This window comes from Poecilia formosa, unplaced genomic scaffold, assembly GCF_000485575.1.
Source record: "Poecilia formosa unplaced genomic scaffold, Poecilia_formosa-5.1.2 Scaffold268, whole genome shotgun sequence".
Lineage (NCBI taxonomy): Eukaryota > Metazoa > Chordata > Actinopteri > Cyprinodontiformes > Poeciliidae > Poecilia > Poecilia formosa.
Genome location: NW_006800207.1, coordinates 227,868 through 251,583, shown reverse-complemented (window position 1 = coordinate 251,583; position 23,716 = coordinate 227,868). Strand labels below are relative to the sequence as shown.

Here is a 23,716-nt window from a genome sequence, read left to right as displayed (position 1 = left end):
ATAAAACTGATCACTGAGGAGATGTTAGTGAAATCATTGTGGGTCTCTTCATTCTGAGTCTTGCCTGCTTTGAGAACAAATAAATGCTTTTTAAAGTTTATCATTAAAATATGATGCATATTCATGCTTTGTTTTGTTCTGTGCATCGACTCAATGCTTGAATGGGTTCATAGTCACCTGGTGATGTTGTTGTGTAGAGCTGTGTATCATCTGCATATAAGGTTACTTATCTTGTTTGTTATAGTCAGAGTGATAGTCATGTAAGCAGAACATATGCATTCACAAAGTGCCTCTTTTAAAAGGAGACAATAACAAAAATAGAAAAGGTTAAGACAACACAAACAGCTCTAAATTGTTTACAAGTGCTATTTTTCACTTGGATAAATTTCATTCCATTTACAAAACCAAAGTTATTCAATGATAGATTTTTTTTTAAAATTCTTCAGGGCCAAGACAGGGTCAGTTTGGCAGTTATTACATGTTGCATTAAATTTGCAACATGTAATAACTGCATGTTATTAGATCACAGCAGAGAAATATATGACTCAAACCTCACAACTACAGTGTAAAACAATGAGGATGTTAATGTGGGTTACCTACACAAACACTGTGCAGCAGTTCCGACAAGGTCATAAAACTTGTGGGTTGTATAGATTTACAACTTACAGTTAAGATGGTTGTTTCACCTTTCACCACATATTTCCCCTTTACTTTGTTTCAGGTACAAAGCTCAGCTCCACCCAGGGGAGCTGACACTCGTCTCATTCAGGCAACGAAGCAACATAGATGGCGACGTGACATCCTCAGTTCCTCTTTCCACTGTGATTCACTTATCAGACGGTGACACCAGTGTACAGAAACCATATGGCTATGACACATTTGTTCTTATCACCCACAGAAATGAGTATCAGTAAGTAAGAATGTGCTAACTCTGTTCATTTCAGTCTGACATTTTAATACCAAACTTTGAGGTTGTTTTGCACATTGCAGTTATTGTCCAGCCTGGTTTGATTTGAAGTGTAATAAATTTGATGTCTTTAGAGTTACTTATCAGAGTGTTTCAGTTAAACAGGGAAGTTGGGTGAAGTTTTATTGATCTGTTGCAGGTTTAAAGTCCCTGCACAAGAGGAAGCAGTTTCTCCTGGTGCTGTGCAGAAGGAGCGCGATGCCTGGGTCAAAGCCATCCACAAACTGTGTTCACATTGGAAAAGGAAGTCCAGATCTGAACAGATGTTTGCAGAATCAAAGAGCTTTCAACATATCAGTATACCTGAAGACGTTGACGACAGTGACACAGATCTTGAGCACAGTGGTGGATTTGCTGCTGAAGATTTTGTTCCAGAGGACGATAAAAATTCAGATTCCACATCCGGAGAAAGAGAGTGCTCATTGCCTGAGGAAGAAGGTCCGAGTTCTCCCTCAGCTGACACAAAGCCAGTCCCAAAACCCCGCATTGGCAAGGTTGCCGTTCAAGTTACTGCTGGATCAGACAATTTGAGTCCCCTCCTGTCTCCAACCTCTCCTTATGCGTCTGTCTCAAAATTACCCTTGTCCCCCCCACTCTCACCCAGCCATGCTGGCCTCATGTCCTTTCCTTCAGGCCCGGAGTCTCAAAAACCAGCCTCGCCAGATGTGAAAGAACCTCCACCCCAGTTCATCCCACCTCCACCACCTCTGCCTATTAAACAAAATACTCTTAAAAAATCCCGGACGAAGGCCTTTCACTGGGACCTCATTGGGCATGAGAAGGTAGCCATCTTTTTTACTTGACATTCTTTCACCAGAAGATACTGAATAAATAACATTTTGATATCATTATATTGCAAAATTAGATATTATCAGTTACGATTACCTCATATTTTCTTCACTACACTATTTCTTATTTATCATCACAAAGTTTCCACTCTTCCTAAACTTTCTTATCTCAGCCTGTAAGTTCTACAATTACACCTATAAAATTTGATTCTCATTAAAAAAATTTTTTTATTTGTTTTCACGCATTCATTGTAATTGTTACATAGAGTGAAATATTTCAAGCACTTATTTCTTTGAAAGTTGAAGATCGTTGCTTATACATAATGAAGAGTCAAAATTCATAATGAAAATACCAAAATAAGATCAACAGAGAGGATAATTTCAACTGACACATCAGGGTTCTGAGAAGTATGTTCATTTCTGTGCTCCCACTAATTGATCTTGCACCTTTTGCATGAATGACTGAGTCAGTGAAATGTAGCATGTGATACTGCTGAGGTGTAATGGAAGATAACTGCCTGCAGGTCATGTGCATTGCTGCATCTGGAGTCTCTCATCTTCCTCTTGACCAGCTGGACACTCTGAAATTTATCTCTGAATTTACTTGGTCACTGAACCAACTTTTGGTACCTTGGGCTGTGTGGGCTGGTAACTCAGCATCTCCATTAAGTTTGTAAGCAGCAGGAAGAAATAATTGCTCTAAAATTTAACTGGTAGACAGCTGAGTTGACTGTGGACTTCATAAAACCCAGCAGAAGACATGTCACACCAAACATAATTGACTATATAAACTTCACACTGGTCTTCAAGCATCATGGATTCTGTGCTTTTCTATTCCTCATCCTGACTCTGAGACATTGATTTCTAAATTAAATGCAAACTTTGCTTTGTAAAACTGAGCAGCTGTTCAGCTCTTTTCTCCTTAGTCCATATATAATACGTTATCTAGGATGCATTGACTCAAGCCTGAGTCTAGTCCTTAAGCTCCCCAAAATTCTTGAAAGGAATTGGAATTAGGGTTGAAAGTAGGGTTGGAAAGAGGTTTGGAATTAGAGATGGTCAGACATGTTCACAATAATTTAATTTCTCGAGACCTACGCAATTTTTCTGTATGCTCCAATCACGTAAAATGTCAAAGGTGAAGCATAAATGTTCTGTTCTGTTAGCAAAAGTAACTATTGGTGATGTTTGGGGCAACTTTCCCCCCACCAATGATTCTACAAAAGCTCTATTTATTTGCATCGGATTCCTCCCACCCCCACTGAATAAATTGACTCAAATAAATGGTGCATTTTTCAGCCTGCATTTATCCTATTAAAATGAAAGAATATTTTTAACGGACTGCTTCTTACTTTGCCAGAGGCACTAATAAATGAGCAGAGTGTATGTGTTTTGTTCCACCGGATTATAATATTTTTCTTCCAACAGATTGCAAAGACATTTTGGGTTCAGGAAAAGAGCAAGAAGCCTGAAATCAACACATCACGTTTGTACGAGCAGTTCGCTGTCAAAGATGTGGGATCGTTTGGCACAACGGACTCAAGTAGTTCGCAGCACATCATGCTCAACCAGAAGATTGCGCACAACTTCAGTGAGTAACTCCTCTCTGATTGCATTTCTGAGTTTATTTTTAATAGCATTTGCAGCAGCATGGCGAATATTAACACCTTATTAGGAAGATCAGCATTTTTCATTTCCTGTTGCTGCAAAACCAATTCTTCCGGATTAAGTCTAATAAAAAAAAAAGCTTATTTCCATGGGTAGTAATAGGCTACCTCTTCCCACCCAGTAGATGGCAGCACCACGCAAACAGTAACAATAATTCCTGCAGGAAAGCAACAGATGGCTCACAAACTTTGGAGGTGAATTGAGGAGCAGTGTGAAATAAAAACAGGTTAACTGGAAATTCTGCAAATCCTGATTTTCTCATTGAAGACTGGGACATTTTGGCTGCGAAGCGAACAGATTGTTGTTCTTTATGCTTGCCAGCAGGGGACAGTGTTGTACCAATCTTTAGGGTCATGCTTGCCCCTGAAGGAGAGCCACAGTTGATTGTAAGATATTCTATCTCGCATCTAATGGCTTTTCACTTTTGATTACCTGAGACTTGTACATTTCAAGACCTCACCCGAGGGAGAGCATTTCCAAAACTTCCCCTCAGAGGTCCTGCTTGTAGCTCAGTCCCAGCTGGTAAGACGTACAGATGTGACAGTGGCCGGCTGCTAAATGGAATCAGCGCAAATGTGCAGACTGGCAACATAATTCGAGTTCACATGTTCATAAAATATAAATAGGAGGATGTCTAAGAGACAGCAGCATGCAGAACACACTGATAGTACTCCCAGACTTGTTAACTTTTGGTTGTGTCAGGAACTGAGCGATGACAGCCTGCAGGCAACCTGGGGCCATGCATCCTTCTGCTTCCAGCTTTTTGAAAAAAATTGACATTTGATAAACAAGGGAGTAAGCCTGGCTTGATGTTCCTCTTTCCTTTGTTCCTCTTTGCATCTGCACAGAAAGTCACATCTTTGCTTTGAAGCATAACGAACCCTCGCAAAAGTTAGCTTACAGCACTGAAAATCTCAGTAAACTGGATGTGTTACAGTACTTTCAGAGTCGTTCATTTAGGAAAGCAACACATGAATACAGTAATACCACACATTGAGCTGTTAATGTTTGAAAAGCATTCTATAGTCGCAGTAAATTTAAAAATACAGAAATATTAATACATGACTAAGGTATCCTTTACATCTGAAATGAAAAGTATAATGTTATCATAGAAAGCTTAAATAGAGTAAAACAGAAATATCCTTTATTGTCCTTAAGTGGGGCAATTAAAGTGTACCAGTAGCAAAGTGACAGGCAAATGGAAGCAAACATATTTAGAAAAAGAGTAATATATCAAAACAAAAAATAAAAGCTAGAGACTGTCCAGTAGGAGCAAATTTACAACACAAGAAAATGATACTGCACACTTAATAAAAATAGCACACTCAGATTAAAAGAAGTGTGCAACTGAGTAAGATAAAAATGCTAATTTATGCAGGAAAAACATACAATTTACAAGAAATAAAAAACTGCAAGTAACAGCAGGGATGTAAACACTTATTGTGTTTGTTGGGATGAATAATTATAAATATACTGAGTGCAATAGTTGTGTGTTCTTACAAAGGATTTATAGTCCATGATTTTCCCCATTTGTTGCACCAAGTTCAATATGTTTTATTGGGATTTTGTGCTAGTAACATGATAAAACATTTAAAAAAAAAAACACTTTCATGTGGTATACATACATTTGACATTGTAGGATATAATTATTACCAGGAATTCATTTTTCCTCCTCTCTGTAAGTCCTTACAGTCTCCACATACACCGTCCCTGGTTCTGCTGCATCTTCATCTCCCAGAAACCTGGCTAAGTTTGCGCTGTTCATGCAGTTTAGGTTTCATTCTTTCACACTTTCTTTATCTGATTCCATCACACTTGGGAAACTTGAATGCAAGTTTTTCTGTTTTTGTTTTACACTTACAGAAACACCCTGGCTAACAATGTGACTCTATCTTGATCAGATAGTATTACAAGTATACAATTAATAATTAACAAAAAAATAGCGAGGTGATAATTAGTACAAGTATGTAGCGTCTCAACCCTGCTGCTCTCAAAGTGACGTTAAAAGACAACAGAGTGTGAAGATAAAGAGGTGGAAGTCTTACAGTGCCTGTGGATCAAAGCATTCTTATCTCCTGAACTGTTTCCACAAATTTTCTGATCATTATCAGAAACCTTAATGTATTTCATTGGTATTTTAAGCAACAGAGACAAAGTAGGGCATAACAAAAATGAAAAAAAAGACATTGCTTTTTTTTATTTCTCTTAAATGAATTTCTGAAAAGCTCATTTTGTACTTCCATTCTGACCTTTCATTGTAAGAACAGCTGCAACTCCTTTAAGTTGTGTTTCTACCAGCATTGCACATGTTGATGTTGCAATTAACCCATTATTCTTTAAATATCTCAGTGGTATGTAGATATGTACTTCAACTCGACTATTGTAAATCAGTGAGAGCAGTGTTCAGCAGTGCAGTGTAAGTTTTCTGTGTATCAAAAAGAGTTCAATTTTGGTCTCATCTGACCACAACACCTTTTTCTACTAATTTACTTTGTCCCCTGCATGACTTGACCAATAGTCTTGAATCTTGGCAGCTTCTCTGATTCATACTTTCATTGGCCATGTCCTAGTAGGTTTGAAGTTCCTCCATATTCTCTGTACTTCCTGTCATCGGACTGAGCCGAGCTCCATGAAGTATTTACAAATGAGATAACTTCTGAGGGCAACTGGCAGAAAGTGAAAGAGAAAAAAAGGCAAAATTGTCAAAAGGACAGAACATAATGCTCACATGCCTAAATTTGCAGCCTTTAATCACAAAAAGAAAATATAACAGGAAAAGATTTTTTGTCCTTTGTCCAAAGAATACATTCATTCAATCGTGAAATGTTCTTTTTAAAAAGAAATAGTGAATTACATATTCTCATCTCTATACTAACATTACCTAACTGAGCTCCAAGAATGAATAAGTATCGTTTTAGCACTTTTTGCCTTTGGTACAGTAAACTTACATTCTTCTCTTACGCTGTATTTAGTGTTCTGTAGGACAAAATATTTTAACCACTCTCTGGCAAGGTCTTTGATTTGACATAAAACATTATTTGGATTATTTATAATAGATCTTGCTTGAAGGAAAATACTTTTAAGTCTAAATCGGGCAGGAGTTTGAATAATTTTGAGCTTTACTGTATTGCATTAGCCTATCACATTAATTCTCTTTAAAGTTTATGACTAAAATGTGACCAAATCTAAACAAATAATCACTTCAAGAAAACATTGAATTATGGGATTTCTAAGCGGCTTGATCTCAACTGTCTTCACAGGCCAACATGAACACCAGCTGGAACAAAGTATCCAGAAAAAAAACCTACGATGATGTGCATATTAATAGCATTCAATGCTCATCAGCAGCAAAAAGCTTTTTAACACAATGTTTATGTGAATTGATTTATGAAATTACACTTAATCTCAGCTAAAAAAAAACTAAATTAAAAAATTTAAAAATACAGCAAAAAGCATCTGCTTGTTTTGTTTTGGAAGGGCGGCTCCTGCTTTGACTCGACTGAATCTTTTATAGGTTTATTATCTTAGCAGCTCATGTAGGTTAAGTCCTGATTAATAGCGGCGCTCTTGTTTGTAATTACTTTTAATTGGACTTGGAGGCAAGAAGACCTTTATACCTCAAAGCAGAATATTACCACATGTCTGTCTGTTTTGATTTTTATTCCGTTGGTCTTAGTAATGTTACATAGACGAAAATGTTCAGAGTTCTTCTTCTACCACATTAATATCCAGGTACGAAAGGTTATAAATAAGCAAAACAACTTGTGTTTGGAATTCCCCTAGCACTGCACTACTGATGATCTTCATCATCACAAACCTTGTGATCTTTTTCAAATGGAATTCATAATTAGATCTCTAAAAATACTGAAAAACTGGATTTAGACATTTTTTTGAGTGTCTAGTAATGATCAAACTGACCAAACGAACACTTGGTTTCATTTGAGAGGAAATAATAGTCTGTGCCATATTACGTTTGAAATATTGGCCACAAAAATTTACTTTTAAAGTTGTTTACTGTGTTGGAAACTTGAGTTACATTTCTTCAACCCTAGCAGTGACACTAGACTGCTTTTGTGGAATGAAGATGATGTTTTAATTGAAAATTTTAGGGTGATCCAGTGGAAAGAATGCAAATTTCTTTAAAATAGTTTTTCTTAACCAGGTGAAAGCAATATTAACAATACTGCAATGCACAAATCTGCTCAGAAAAAAAACCCCTAAACTCAGTTCTGGAAATAAGTTGGCAAAGTCGGGGGATTTTCTGTTATCAGACAATTACAAAATATGAGATTGACAGGAAAACTACCCAGCAGGGCACCAGATTACCACCAAATCTAAAATAAAACATGACAGCATCACACCCGGGTTTTACTTTGCTTAGAAGGAACTTGGAGTTTATTGAACTTAGGTATCAGAAACACGTCCAGAGGAATAACATGATGTTTTCACCAGAAGAAAATTAAAGTTTTGGATGATCTTACCAGAATCAAGATCTAAATTTTGTTTAAAAAAATCTGTGAAGTTGACTAAAGAGGGAAGTGGAAAAATCTCACAATTTGATAAATTTGGAAAACATTTGAAAAGTAAAGAAGCTAAATATTGGCAGGAAATAATGCTGAGAGATGCCTTCCAACGATGAGGTCTAAAGTTGAAATAAAATATGATTCAGCAAAGTATTAGTTTAAGGCTACAAAAACTTGTGTAACCAGGAGAAACTAAAATAACTAAAAGTTTACTCATTCTTATTCTTCAGTTGAATTGCAAAAGATTCAATTACATCACAAAAAAAACCAAAAAAAAAAAAAACCTGCATTTTAAAAAAGGGAGTCCTGACAGTTTTTCACTTAAATGACACTCATTTACGATATAAACCACAGTAGCAGCACAGCAGCCAAAAAACCCCTCATGGATCCTTTCAAAAAAGAAAGAAACTTAAAAGAAATATAGAAAGCAACACTGTTTAAAAAGTTAAGAGGCTTCTGCTCCTTTCTTTTCCCTTTATGTTTGGAAAAGCTACAATTCCTGTATTTGACTGGCTTACTAGTTATGTCTTTCTGTCTCTATATCAGTAAAATGTGTTTGGAGGGTGGCACCACCACACAGGCCAGCCAGAAACACCTACAGAGCAGATGACAGGACGTTTTTGTGTGATTTTCCTTTGGATCGCTGTACATTACATTCCAGCACTTCTGAAGGCCGTGTCTGCTTTCATCGTGTTTAATGTTTAAATCAGTCAGGTGCAATTCAAAGGCATAGACAGCATTTGGGTCTTGCTGCCTTTTGACTTTATGCATGATGATAGGGTGTAAAATAATGAGGTAAAAGGACACGACTTTCTCCTTTCAGAATAAAAACTTCCATGCTTGACAGTTTTTAAACACATTCCTTCCTTCTGCATTTCAACTGAATTGTTATCCTAGCAGCTGTGATTGACAATTACCGCTCAGACAATTAATAAAAATAATCGAAATGAAGCTGTCATGGAAGTTCAGAAAGAAATAGACTCTTGAGTGTAAATGTGACAATTTGCCAGGAGCTGATTGGTGTTTTTAAAGACCCACATATTATTTTAAAGCTGAGCCGCAGTCAGAGCATAGCTTACTAAAAAAATAAAATCCAGTTATTCTATTTATAATTGCAACAGATAAAAAAAAAATGAACCAAAAATGAAAAAAGGGTAAATATTCCCGACAATAATGATTAGATAAAATTCAATGCAGAATTGTATGACCAAAGTGCATTTATATGTAGAATGTCTGCCTGACCCATATGAACATTTACCTTGATAGTCCCTCTGCATGCAGCCTTTTTAATGGCAGGAAATGTCGCAGTCCTAATTAAAAGTACACCTGTGGCTTCCTGCCCCCAGTGGGATACCCTCTCTGTCTCTGTGCTCCAACGTACCAGGATGGTGCCCAGTTTGTCTGAGTGCCCGTCGACAAAGGGCTTAATTTGCACTTACATGTTTGCATGTGAGGGATTTTTGGCTGGGAGAGGTGGAGAGGACACACTGGACTACGAGTAGTGCAAAAAACAATTCAGGATGTTTGATGTCATTTGAAAATGGGACTTGAAAGACCCATCTTCTGGATCTTTCATGTCCCAGATAATGGGACATGCCCACGTGAGGAAACTGTTGTCTCAACTTCAATGTCAAAGACTCAGAGGTACACAGAATAAAATCATGCTAAATATTTAGCATGATTTAGCATGAGGAAGAGTCAATCAGTCATGAGAGGATTTTCAACGATGAGTTCATTTTAGGGGGATAATCTGTTTGCTTTCTACTGGAGCAAACAGTAGAAAGACAAAATAAAGAAACGGGTCCGTTTTTAGTTTGGCCAACAAGGCAAAAAATACAAAGAACCCACCGATGTACAAGTAACAACGATCGAAATAACACAAATCTTTGGCTAACTTTATTTAAGAACAAAAGAAAGTGAAAGAAGATCAGATAACGATGACATCCTCCAAACACCAGACATCATTATGCACATTTTTATGGCTTTATTAGGCCTACCAGTTACTGCAGCCTGAAAACATGCACTAAAAACTGAATATTGTTCACCTTATATGTATTTCTTGTAACAACCCTCCCACCCCCCCAAAAAAAATACTTTGTCAGCATATTTGATCTGATCCAAATTCAGCTTTAGAAACTCAAATGTTTTAACAACATGTAAGCATAATTTGGCTTTGATTGGCTTTTCACATGAAGGGTAAACCACAAAAAGCCACTGCTTGAGAAGCTGGTTGTTTCCAGTGTCCAATCAGATGAATTGAAAGCTCAGGGGAAGGAATGAGGTCTCAGACACTAAGAGAACCTTTGCATTGAATCCTGAATCATTCAGACGTTTTACCCAAAATGAAGGGGAAAAAAATCCCATACGCTTCAACTTGATAGGATGCAAATTTGTGCATTTGCCCTAGGCCTTAGGGAGAAAGTAATTAAGTAAAGGTCCTTTTGTCTTCGGAAGGCTTTTTTTTTTATTAATTTCATCGCTGGATAAGAGGACTATCTGTCAAGAGGAAAGCTTTCATGTACCATTGAGTGTGTTGATTTTTTTCTAATCTATTGTTCTTCCAGACATTTTCCTCAAAAGTTTTCCGGTGCAACCAGGGGAGCTGAAGGACAAACTGTTCATTATTAATGAGGAAGATGGAGGTCTGTCTGATGAGCACATCACCTCTCTGAGAAGGTATGACTTTGTGCTAATTTGTATTCAAACCCTAGTTTTTTGCATACAAAGCAAAAGTTGAGAGTCAAATGACATGATGTGCCCTAGTCTGAGTGTGTTTGATACTTGAGTGGGTGTAAACAAAACTAGCAGCTCAAAAACCACCCAAGTAGGTATGCTGGTGTGAGATATCCAGGATGAGGTGAAACAGGAAGAACCAGAACTAGATGGAGAACAGGAGACACAGTTCACACAGCAACCTTCACAACCTTCTAATACTAAAAATAACCTTTTATCAGAGTGGCTTACTACTAAAAGTTTTATTTCTGGTTATTTGCGGAGATGGAAACTATTGACTTGCCCCCAGGAGGAAGGCACTGAAAGGAGGTAGAACACTTCCTGGCTCTTACCTGCAGTTTTCTCCGTAGCTTGGGAAGTTTTCCTCCTGGAAGGCAAATCTAAGGTACTCTCCTGTGCTGGATTTATTTATCCTATGAAAACGTAATATATATTTTAATGCGCTCTGGCATAGGCCCGGGGAAAGAACCACTCCCAACAGGTGCTGCAATATTAATGGCCACTGCTGTTCTCCAGCAGCACGGCGGAAGACTTTCTCGTTGAGAAGATAATCCCTTTAGTTTTGGGGTCAGAACGTTCAGAAGCGACAGGAGAAGGAACTCCAAATGAGAGTTCACATTCAGTGCCAGAGAGCAGATGGCGACTCCAATCAGCGATTTGCTGCTTTATAGAAGCTGACAAAAACCATCAACCCAACTTGGTTCTGAATCATATCTCAAGGCCGTTGTAATACAGTCCAATAGCTTCCATTCAAAAGTGAAGAAGGGGTCATGTGGCTGTATAGAGGAACAACATTTTATGCTTAACATGCAAGTGTTTTCAAACTATGAGGAACAGTGTTCAGACAGTCTAAAAATGTCTAAGAGCATGGCCCCTTCCCATCATACAACTTTGTAGAACAAAAGGGAAATTCAGGAGTGCCTGACTGTCTGAAACCTGTTTGTTCTGTGGATTCAACCCTTTAAAACTCAAAGTGGATTTCACAAAATAAATAAATGCAACCAACTCCCCTGTGAAAGCAAAACCCAGCCACCAGACAAATTCTGAAAAATTCCACCAAAGTGGGTGGAGCCAAGAGACACAGAGGGGCAAGAGCAAGTGTGTGGGTGAATTAAGGAAATTTACACAAAAATATCACAATTTGCATAGAAACATGTAAAAACCTCCCTTAAGGACAGTTGATTTGAAGTGTCTTTAAGATTCCATTCATATCCAAACTGAAAAGTGTTTGTTTTTATTTCTAAGGTACGTCCCCACTGTGGAGGATGTGGAAATGTATAAATCCCACAAGGGTCCAGTTTCAGAGCTGCATGTCGTGGACCAGTACATGATGGAGGTACAGTTTACTGTTTTACAGATGTGGGGACAGAAAGGAAGTAAACATGTTTTGACTCGTGTTTTTCTCAGTAAATATCTTAGGCCACAAATCAAGTTTTGTGCAATAAACTGGAGTGACAAATTGAAGAAATATTAAACACATGACGAAAACAAGAACTGAAGGGAATGAAAATCACAGAGCTCTGTCGACATTTGGAAAGCAATCCTGCCTTCTGTCAATGAAATTGAATTAATCAGCTGATCTAGTTCTAATTGACAGTCTGCAGCAAGCTTTCTCATCAGCAAAGAATCACACAACAAACATCCATGGCTAGGAAAGAACTCTATTAAGATCTTCATAACCTTATTGTTTAAAATACACTGGCTAAAACATTGGTTACAAACATATTTCTAAACTTCTGACTGTTCCAGTGAACCTTTTTTGACCACAATATGGAAGAAGAAACAATATCATTTCATGACAAACCAGGTCACAACAAGGTGATCGTCACAATATTTCTGACTAAGGAGCAAAACACTGATCAGAAAAAGATACTTGAAAAGAAACCTGAAAGTAGCAGGTGCAGATGTTTCAAATAAACAAACACAAAGTAATGTGCTGGATGCCATAACTTCTGTTTGTACTCATTTCAAAAGACTCCACCGATGAAGTTTGTTCAAGGTTTTATTTATTTTGATCAATCTATAAAAATCTGAGTGCACAGAAGAGGCAACATGTATCCTCATGGTTCAAACACCTTCATGATACAAGCAAACATATAAACGTTAATGTTAAACAAACCATGAAAGTTTTCTATATGGTAGGAATCTGCGGTTATGTTTGATGTGTTTCATTGATCCATTTCAATTCCCTTTATTCCACCAGATGAATTAATGGACACGTGTTAGCATGTCTTCATTTTTGCTTTATCTGAAGGTATGCTGACATTGCAAGTGGTTTTCTGTCAAATTTACATATTGAGGAAAAATGTTAATGTGATCATCACCTGTAACATCCATTTATTTCCATTCATATTGAATAAAGATGCAAACTTGACACAGAAACTTGAAAAAGTTAATTCCCAAAACTTTCTTATTGTAACACAGCAGATCTAATCAGGATGCCACCGTTCTGCCTTACTGAGCATTATGATTGCTATAATTAAGGCAGCAAGTACCTTTCATGTGCAGGAGCTTCTTCATGTGCTGCTCCTGCACATGAAGCGTTTTCTGTGCAAACGCTTTTTGAATCTATTCACCTGCCTCCTCATTCACACAGTGGGTGTTATGACAAGCTCCATTTGGTAATCACCTTCCAGGAAAACAGATCATCTGGACTGCTTGTGGAAGATTAGCGGAAAGACAGCAGATGATAAAGCTGCCAAGAAATATCTGACACCTGACATAAGGGCTGTCAAATGCAGAAAACAGGTTTAGTCCTCATGGAGATCTGTTCCGACTCCAATCTATGTATCTGGGTACATACAGTTTAGTTCTTATGGTTTGTAAACGGCTTTTATTTGTTAGTTCCATGCCGGAAAAACATTTTTAAAAGAAGTAGGGCAGCAATTGCAACAATAGAGGGAAGTGATGAAGTCAGAAATTGCCTTAAAATGGAGAACTTTGAAACGGCTTGTTTGAATTTGTGTCAAAGTTTATTGGGAACAGGTCAGTTCTGTACCTGTCCCTTTCTACGCTATTACCTGTCCTTTGTAATGTGTGCAGTTTGGAGGTTTAAGTTTCTGTCTTAGAAAAGTGCATAATTACATCTCAAAAAGGAGATGACACCTGAAATCAGGAGAAGTTGTTGTAAAACCTCTCATGAAATTGTCTGCCTTAATGTTCACTTTTTAATAAGAACATCAAAAATCTAAGAAGAGTGGCTAAAAACAGTTCAGTTCTGTTTTTGTTGACAGCCTGGAAATCCCCTGCTTATCTTCTTTCGACAACAATAAACACAGAATTTGCTTTTGTACCAAATCATGACCACAACCTGATAAATATCTGTTTACAACAACACCTCTCGAAGGTATTCATACATCATTTTATTATGAAACAACCACAAACTTCAGTGTGTTCTACTGGGATTTATATGACAAAATATCACATAATATATTCTTGTTTGCACAGTTGTACACCAATGAACTCTGTTTACTAATAAAGTGACTTCTGAAGGCACCAGATTGAAATGAGGGGTATCATAGTGAAGGGATCTACAAAAGGGGGATGCAAACACCAAACGTTGTTTATTTTCTACAATTAAGCATTACTTTGTGTTGGTCAATCACATAAAATCACAACTAAAACACATTATCAGTCAGTCTTCTAAATCTTCTAAATCGCATTGAGTAGAAGAGATTCATGTCATCCTGTGAACAACTACAAAATTTCACATTAAATTAATTGAGTAATAAAAGAAACTAAGTAAATCACGTTTAATTGCTGTTGACATTTATAATATGACAAACGTATGACAAATTAAGTTGTTTCTAAATGTGTGGGTTTGTTTTATAAATTGCAAATGTAATTAAATACACTAAAATTAAAAGTGGAGTTTGTTTCAAACATGCAGATCTGTTCTCTTTGCTAACTAAGTTGCAAGTAGAACTTCAAAAGAAAAAGCAATTCTTTCGTCTGTGCAACATATTTGGTATGTAAAGAACAAACATGTCACAGTTTTAGGCCTAACATTAAATCTTTACAAAATATTCAATGTTAGGGTACGTCCCCATTCAAACTCCACTTTGCACACATCGCAAATGACTGGTTATCTTTATAAAAGATTTAATTTCAATGAAGGAAATCTTTGTGATTTATATTGTACTGGATCATAAAATCTGGCAGATGGAATGTTTCCACAGTCTGATTGAAGGAGTATGTTTGCTTTGACTATCTGCTAAATAAAAACATATTATTTTTGGGGGGCTTTCACCACAGAGTATGAAAAATAATGCAAGGAAACTTTTTCCTCTTTTCTAGCTCAAATGCATCCTCATCCAGCAGAGAAATAACCTGCAGAGTTTGTAAATTGTAAATTAAGTGTATAATAATTAACAACTTTGTGCTGTTATAACTGAATCTGACAAAAACAAGAACTCAGACAAAGTTAAACACCTGAAGGTGTGATTTGCCGACAGAATGTTTCTCATGTGTGAAAATGTTTCCATTCTGCAGATGTTTAAATACCTAGCAGCTATCTTTACAGATATGGTGAGAAGAAATTACACCTTATTTGAATTAAAAGGTTTAACATATCATGAAGTGATAAACATCTGGTCCTAAGCAAAAAAAATAAATAAATAAATAAAATAAAAAAATATATATATATATTTCTCTTTATTGAAATCCCACTGGTTGTCCCATTGTCCAGTCAAAGTCCAAATGACCCAGTCAAAGTAGATTCTTCTTTTTCTACTATAGATGTAGATTTGCTGCTGAATGCAGGATTATTCACCCATTTTGAATTGAGGTTCTGCTGTTGGAAATATGGACTCAAATTTGAGTGCAGAATACTTAATAAATAGATAATTACTTGCTTGACTTAATGGCTGAAAGATGTATAGGTTCACTGACTACAAAATAAACCCAAATCATCACTCCTCCCCTACCGTGCTTGACAAAAATGGTGCTGTTTATTGTGAGCCAACATCAATATACAGCATGGACAAATCAGCAGTCCATCACAGGGCTGCACAAAGATGGAGGTTAAATGTAAATAACGAAAAACTCACACTGATGCATACAACTCAATTATTTTAAAAGGTTGCCATTTGTTTTTTCTGACTGCACGTTGTTCAAATCAGGAATATTAAATGTTTTTTGAAAGCATAGCATGAGCAAGATAATGCTGCTTCTGCATGTGGAGGAATTCACACTTTAATATAGCTGCAGAAAAAAAAAATCCAGATGATTACATGGTTGGGATTTCCAGCTCTAATCCTAATGTCTTTCCGTAAGTATCTGTCAGACAAACTGCCCTTTGGCTTTGGGGAGATGATATGTGAGCATCAACCAGACGGTCTGACAATGTGGAGTGATTTATTAGAGGTTAGCTCAGACATAAAGGTCAAGCAGGCGGCCCAGCCAATCGTTTCAAAGTGTCAAGCTTTCAGTTTGTCTGTTAAATCAGCCTGTCAACAGACCTGCTGCACAGCAGCAATGGGCTGAAAAAACATGTGTAAATTGCTTCAGCAGCTGTTTTAGATCTGTTGGAATAATCACATGGAAATGGGTTGTCTGATGGTATGATAATTGGACTCTCTCTCCATGCACTCATTAGCCTTGCGTGTTTTCTCTGCTGCAGATGTGCAACATCTCCTACCTGAGCACGCAACTCGACCTGCTTCTGACGCTGAGAGAGCTCCCGATCAGCATGAAAGACCTGCAGCCCGTGAGTTCACTTCATCATCCAGAGTCAAATCTTTGACTACTGTAAATCCCGTTTACTCATTCCTTGACAACTAATTCAGGTAGTGTTTAAAACATCCTATTGCATGCTGTCAGGAGGCTGATTTCTACTATATAAACAAATAAATATGCTGGTATGCGTCGATTTGTGGCATGAATTCTGGAGTAGATATAGAAATTTATTATTTTATATGCTTGTTGAAGAACAAAAACATAAAGCCAAGAGTATTTTAAAGATAAAAAAAAAAAAATCAGTTAATTTACATTTTCAATAATTTGTTGAAAGTAATCCATCACAAGATATTAGAATATTGTCAGAAAGTTAAATTATTTCAATAATTCAATAAAAAAATTGAATAAATGACATAGACTTATTACATACACAATTATGGATTTCAGGTGTTGTGAATTTTGATGATTGCATTTCCAGCTAATAAAAATCCAGAATTCAGATTCTTAAAGAATGTGAACATTTGACATGTAGTTGGAAGATGAAGGATTTCTAAAACTTATTCACATGTCACTTGTGTTTCTTGTTTAATGGAAACATTTCAATTGTGAACTTCACACTGAACCTCAAACAGCTTTGACTGTGATCGGTGATAAATATCATGTCTTTCTTGTTTATTGCTTGCTGAGAAGAACACAGTCAAACATGTTTTGTTTAAATTGCACACCTTAATGTCATTGTTGTTATGGCAGAACATGTTGAATTGAGGAATATTTAAGCTTTGGTATTTTTTAGTACTGATTAGCAATAATTAATAGTGCAGCATTGACAAGTTATGTCAGATATTAGCATATATATGTCAGTTTCATCATCTATCAAAAGCCAGTCTGATGGGTCATTTGTTTCCTTCAAATTAAATTATTTCTCACAAATGGAAAAAAGCAAACTGCTCTATAGTTCTCATTATCAAGATTTAATTCAGCCTCAATCAATGATAATTACACTTCAATTAAAATGGAAAAAAACAACCAGACCTTCTAATCAAGATAATCAAGACTTAAATGTAATTTTAATCAAGTTAATGTTGATTTAACAATAGTTTATTTCAGTAGGAAATAAATAAAGATGCATTCAGTCAGATTTGATTCCCCCCTTTACAGTTTACTTCATACCTTCCTCTTATTTTCCAGATCTTTGTTTTATTAAGCTACCAATAGTCATTACTGAAACAAAATCTATGACAAGAAAGAAACATCTGAAATGATGCATTCAGAATAAGTTAGCTGGGGAAGTATTAACATTTGAGAATAGATTTAGAAATCTTACCCATTCATAAAAACAAACATGTTTTCATGAGCTAGATTCCTCTTTCTGTTTGGTTCTTTCCTGCAACAGCAGTTTCTAAGGACACCTGACCCCTTAAAATGTTTGGCAGATGGCTAAAAATGAGGAGCTACTGGTGAAACGGGACTCAGCTTTAAGGGTAAAATAAGCAGGAGATGCTTTAGATTCTGATCTGCACAGCAGCTGTAGGTGAAAATTAAACCGTCTTCCTCCTCAGCAAACACACACACACACACACACACACACACACACACACAAAGCTCATTTATTCCCTAATGCAAACCTTAATTATGACTTTATAAATGGATACAAGTAAAAAAAAAAACAGAACATCTGTGGAGGAGTTGAAATTATTACATGAAAGCTTTTCTTCTAACTTTGACTTTTATGTCTGAAGGGGTCATTTAAGTGTATGTTTTTGTTCTGTTCGCTGGTTAATAGTCTTGAAAATAGAAAGGTATGAGGGGCACTTTCAGACACTTCTGTGATCAAAAAGAAAAGATAGATCTTAATCAAATCAGGCTCAATTGTTCTGTGGTTGGAGGAAAAGTGCTTTCAACTCAATAAAAACCCACTCTGGAGTTTTAACTGTGGGAAATGTGGAGACTTTCATTTTTGTCTGCAAACTTCTGCTCCCTAGTCAAGTAAAGACTTAAATTAATCCAGGTGGAGTGAAATAAACAGTTACAATTTCTTTATATTCTTTAAAACAAAAATCTTTTAGCCCTGTTCAATAGGAGTATAGAAACATTCCTAGTTTATCATTAGTCAAAGTAATCTTTAACATTCTCATAGTGGGTTGTTGTTATTGGCATTGGGGTCCGCAGGCTGTGAAGATATTGCAGTCACACAAAAATACCTCCCAGCTCCTGCGTTTTTATTTTTTTTTATTTGACTCTCAAAAGCTTTTGTTTCTTTCTGCTCTGCTGATTCAGTCCTAATCTCCTGTCTGCTAACCACCTGAAAATGAAGAGAAACAGCGGATGAGAGTGATGGCACTGTGATCCATTCACTGCAATACTAATTTTTCTTTGTCTTACACACAGAGACAAACATATTGTGTGCCGGGAAGATGACTCGAGAAGAAAGATTAGGAATTTCATTAAGTTTCAATTTACTCCTGGCTCCTTGCTCCTGTTGTTGTTTTCTCTCTCCTCCCTCGGATTTATTTGAGAAAGGTCACTCAATCTTAAGTATGGGATTTGCATGCATGTGCTTTGGGGAAAAATAACCCTGATCCTTAATCTTCGGTATTTCCCTGTATGTTGTGCTCAAAGTTTAGTGTCCTATTAGCTGCAAAATATTCTAAATCCCTGAATCCTCATGGACTGACGTCCATAAGCCTGAACACTAAGATGATTTACATGACACCTGTCAGAGAGAGAACAGAGTCGCCAACCAGGGGAATGCTTCTCACCTGGGATGGTTTTTTTCCCTTGTTTCCACGATGACAGGTTTTAGTCTGCATTGTGACCCAACTCCTTCTTTAAACCATTTGATGTGCCCAGTTTGATGCCAAATGTATTAGAAAATGTCAAAGGCACACAGCTTAAGCTGATGATGCGGCAGACAGTAAGGTGGCACCTGAAGCTGTGATGCACGGCACGGCAAAACCAAGTGCAACATTTTCAGGACCCGAATGGAGAAATGCATTCAGAGCCACAGGAAAGAGCAAAGCTTGAGCATCTATATTTGCTTTAATGTAGTAGTAAAATCACAGATTCAAATTAAGCAGTTCATTTACAATAAGTATTAATATTTATGTGAATTTAAAGCAACATGGAGCAGTACTGATGCTGCTTTTTACCCATTGAAAGAAAATGCTATATAGAAAAGATGAGCATCTTGATCTCTCTCTCTCAAAAAAATAAAATGTAAAAGCAGTTGCCATAAAATTTTTTTCTTTACATTTTATTAAAAATGACTCATCAAAAATGATTTAATTCCCTCCCTGATAATCAATGGAAATATTATTTTTGACATTACAGCAGCCAAACTCTTTGTATTCCTACCAACTTATGTTTTTTTAAAATGTTTCCACCAACATTTTGATGAGCTATAATTGGCGATGAGGTCCATGTCTCTGGGATGGGACGGCCTCTTTGCCATTACCCTAAGCTTTAACTCCCAACACTGATTCTCTATCAGGATTTTTAAGTCAAAGAGTACTTTAAATCAAAATCTATTGAAATAAATAAATAAATAAATAAATAAATAAATAAATAAATAGGAGTTTAACTTCAATTGTGATACATTTCAATAAAATTATTATAAATGAACTTTTTGTAACCAGTGTTTTATCCCTTCTCCATATGTGAGAATTAGAAGGAATGCTAGCTTTTTTCAACACTTGTCTTTAAATTAATAACAGCATGATTAAGCTTCAATAAAATAGAAAAGAAAACAAAACCATGTGTTCCACTATTTCCTCTATTTGATACACTTTGACCTCCATACACCTTTGGAAGGTTCAATAAAAACAGCATTAGTGATTTTGCGCTGATCTGATTGTTGCTGAAGCACAGTGGTTTTCCACAGATGGTCGAGTTCGGAGCCAATTTATACGATGTAGCTGGATATCTGCTTTCTCCTCAGTTTAATTGAGACTGTCCCAATTGTAGGCGCAGGGAGGTTACTCTTAAAATAGAAACATATGGCACGATTGTTGCTGGCTGGCATGGGCCTGAGTTGGGGAAAAAAAAAAAAAGTTTATTGAGTGGCGTAATTCCCACAACACCAACTCCCCTTTTCCTCTAATACACCGTTGGCAAAACCTAAAATCCCACTTTGATTTCTCTCCAGCATGATTTCTATCCATATTCAACAGGATCTGTTCAGAGATGGTTAAACATGGAAATCGTGTGATATTCTGGGGGGATATTTGTACTTGACACAAATGCATACCAAATAATAATCTTTCCCAACAACAAGAAGCTGATTATTCATTTTATGAGGTCAGTTGAGGTGCTGTGATAAGGCTGTTTATGCTTGTAGTGTAAAGATTTTTTGTTAACGACATTTTAAAAAAAAAACAACTCGTTTTTGGTTAAGAAGTTTTGGTGCTAAGTAAACGTGGTTTTGCAACAGAATTTGTAATAGAAACAAAACTACTGTAGCGTCTATAAAGCCTGATGCTGCTCCTATGTCTCAATGCTGTTCTGTGACTAAATGAACGAGTGAGACTTAGGAGCTTGAATTACAGACAAATGACTTTAGTCTGTGCTCCTTGTGTTTTTCTTGCAGCTGATTAACCAGAAGATCAGAATGTGCAAGCAGCTGTACAACTCCAGGTCATTTGTTTTCGTGCTGGAGTACCTCCTCGCTATAGGCAATTACCTGAACGAGAACGCCGGAAAGGAAAAGGCCAAGGGATTCCGCCTCTCGTCCTTGACCAAAGTACGATTCCAACACTCTTGTCTGACCTTTGATTGAGGTTCGCCTCTGCCTAATAACTCTGCTCATTGACATACACAGCCTGGTCCCTGAGCATCTTGCCATTTTCTCTTGGCCAGGTAGGTTCAATCAGGACTGTGACTGTGTCACTGCCTGGTTTCACTAGAGAAATCAAACTTGGCACAAAATGAGGACATGAGTGGCTTGGTGCATAAGATCATACAGCCGAGCCTGTGGATCTTTACATCAAGTAAAAGTGAATTTACTTGGTCTGGTTAGGGGTAAAAATTTCATGGTTTTTACATCATGGTTTCACATTTTCACCAAGAAACCTTTGCCTGGTATTCTTACTTCCTGGAGTTATCAAAGTATGTGGATAAATGTTTCTGAAACTTAAAAAAAAAACATTACAAAAAGAAAAAAAATCTGATCTTTAACCAGTATAACAATTTGAAGAGACACCTAGAGCTCCACTACTGTTGCTCTGAAAACCTTTTTATCTTGTTTTCAAAACATCTTGAGTTTTAAACAATTTTAAAGTTTAATATGAAAATTAAAAGGTCAAAAGAGATCAAATGTTTCGATCTTTAAGAAAAAAAAGTCAAAAGCACCCAAAATATGTTAAGAACAAATGGTAAGTTTCAAAAGCAAGAATATTTTTTTTCTTTCAAACCAACACAGCATCCATTCTTAGCATGAAGAACTCAAAGACCCATCCCATCTCAAAAACACATCATGACGATCCTGTAGACTTTTAAGACAATATTCTAAAAATTGATGAGACAAAAGTTAAACTTTTTGGAAGGTGTGCAACGTGTTAGCTCCAGAATAAAACTAAAACAGGATTTCAAAATAACAATAAGCAGACAGCGAAACATGATGATGGTAATGTGATGATCTGGGACTGCCTGCTGCTTCAGAATAATATCCTGAAGAAGAACGTGGCCATAGGCTTATACAAAATCCACTTCTGATTGGCTATAGAGGAAAATAATGTGTAGATTTTGGAGTGGCCTAGTCAAAGTTCAGAGAGTTATCCACCTGTGGTGTCTTGGAATGATCTTAAACTGGCTGCTCATGAAAAGAGCAGCCATGAATTAAAACAAGTCTACAAAGAGATGGGAAAATGACAATCATTGTTAGTTATGCTTAATGACATTTTTCAGTGCTCATTAGTTTTACGGGTCAAATAGTTTTTCACAGAGGACTTGGTTGTTTTGGGTAGACCTTTTATTTTGACAGCTAAAATTACTACTTAAAAACGACATTTTATATTCAATCAGGTCAAATAGCTTTTCAACACGCTGCAAACATGTAAAAACTACTGAATGTGACAAGCACAATTTTTTTATTGTGTGTTTTTGAAGTGTGTTTTTTTAGCTGAATGTGTATTTCAACAAGACATATTATGATGTGGTTTTGGTGGCTAAGCCGTCTTATTACTGCAGAATTAGAGCCAAACATCAACTGATATGCTTTCAGCTCTTAAGCTTGAAGTCTTTTCTTGCCGTTTGAAGATGTTGTACTTCTTAACTGAAAGGATACATTTAAGGTTGATTTAGTTAATTTCTGCACTTTTTTTTTCTCTCTATGACAACGTGATGCCGGTTGTCTTTTTATTTAATTCCTCTGCATTTAACTTGGTCTACTGTTTGGAGTCTGACTCTGCTGGGGGAGTTTGAGGACCAGGGTTCTGGGCACAGAAGTAAAGCGTCCTCGGCTGCGTTTAATAAAGCAGAGACCTTGTGTTGCCTCAGAGGTGTTTCCAGGTCTAATTGAGAAGAGTAAACTGTTGCTGCTAAAGACAGACTCTCTTCAAATTAATGACCAGCCGCTTTCAAGAAAATGCATCGAGGTTATCTCAGATCTTTTTTTTTTCTTGTGAGCATCAATACTTGGTGCAGGTCTTGCATATGTAGCCCTCAGAGGCCTAAGCTGGTAAACAACATAACCTAGAAAGAAAAAAAGGACAAAGTTTGTTAAAGGATAAGGGAGCTACCTCAGGAATTTCAATTATGTGCCGAACATGGCTGAATTTGCATCACCATTATTATTTTATCAGACTTACAACCATTAATTAAAAAAAGTGTAGAATTTCACAATCTATCATCTTTTTGTTTATTTATTATATGATTCACATCAAATTTGGTTCTTATTTATCAATATTAGGACACTATGGCATCTGTTTTGTTTTGTACCTCCACACTTACTGGCAAATATATGTATAAAATGTTCTTTCATGACAAAAGCATAATTTCACACATTTTTTACAAACCTTCAAGTATGAAGGTTATGAGTATTCACGTATTCATAATTCACGTTGCTTTAAACTTCTACATTTCTTCTTTGACTCGATGCGATGAGCAGCAGTTTAGGAAATGAACTGTTCTTCAGTAGACATTTTAGGATTTTTTTGAAGATCAACTTGCATTTGCCTTTCTGGAATGGCATGTTCTCTTGTTTTCCCATTTTAAATTGTAATTAAGAAAAATTAGCCTTTTTTTTTACATCACATTAATACACCAGGGAAACATCCATCCATCCATCCATCCATCCATCCATCCATCCATCCATCCATCCATCCATCCATCCATCCATCCATCCATCCATCCATCCATCCATCCAT

General features: G+C 36.6%; 1 protein-coding gene across 1 annotated transcript in view; it reads left to right on the top strand.

Annotated features, from left to right (window-relative positions):
• LOC103150964 (formin-like protein 13) overlaps nucleotides 1–23,716 on the top strand; it is a 38,118-nt gene that overhangs the window by 3,279 nt on the left and 11,123 nt on the right. Inside the window, exons 6-12 of the mRNA XM_007570747.2 lie at nucleotides 722–910; nucleotides 1,107–1,749; nucleotides 3,184–3,346; nucleotides 10,511–10,622; nucleotides 11,925–12,015; nucleotides 16,300–16,386; nucleotides 20,941–21,093. Coding sequence (XP_007570809.1) covers nucleotides 722–910; nucleotides 1,107–1,749; nucleotides 3,184–3,346; nucleotides 10,511–10,622; nucleotides 11,925–12,015; nucleotides 16,300–16,386; nucleotides 20,941–21,093 — 1,438 coding nt within the window. The remainder of the gene's footprint in view (nucleotides 1–721; nucleotides 911–1,106; nucleotides 1,750–3,183; nucleotides 3,347–10,510; nucleotides 10,623–11,924; nucleotides 12,016–16,299; nucleotides 16,387–20,940; nucleotides 21,094–23,716) is intronic.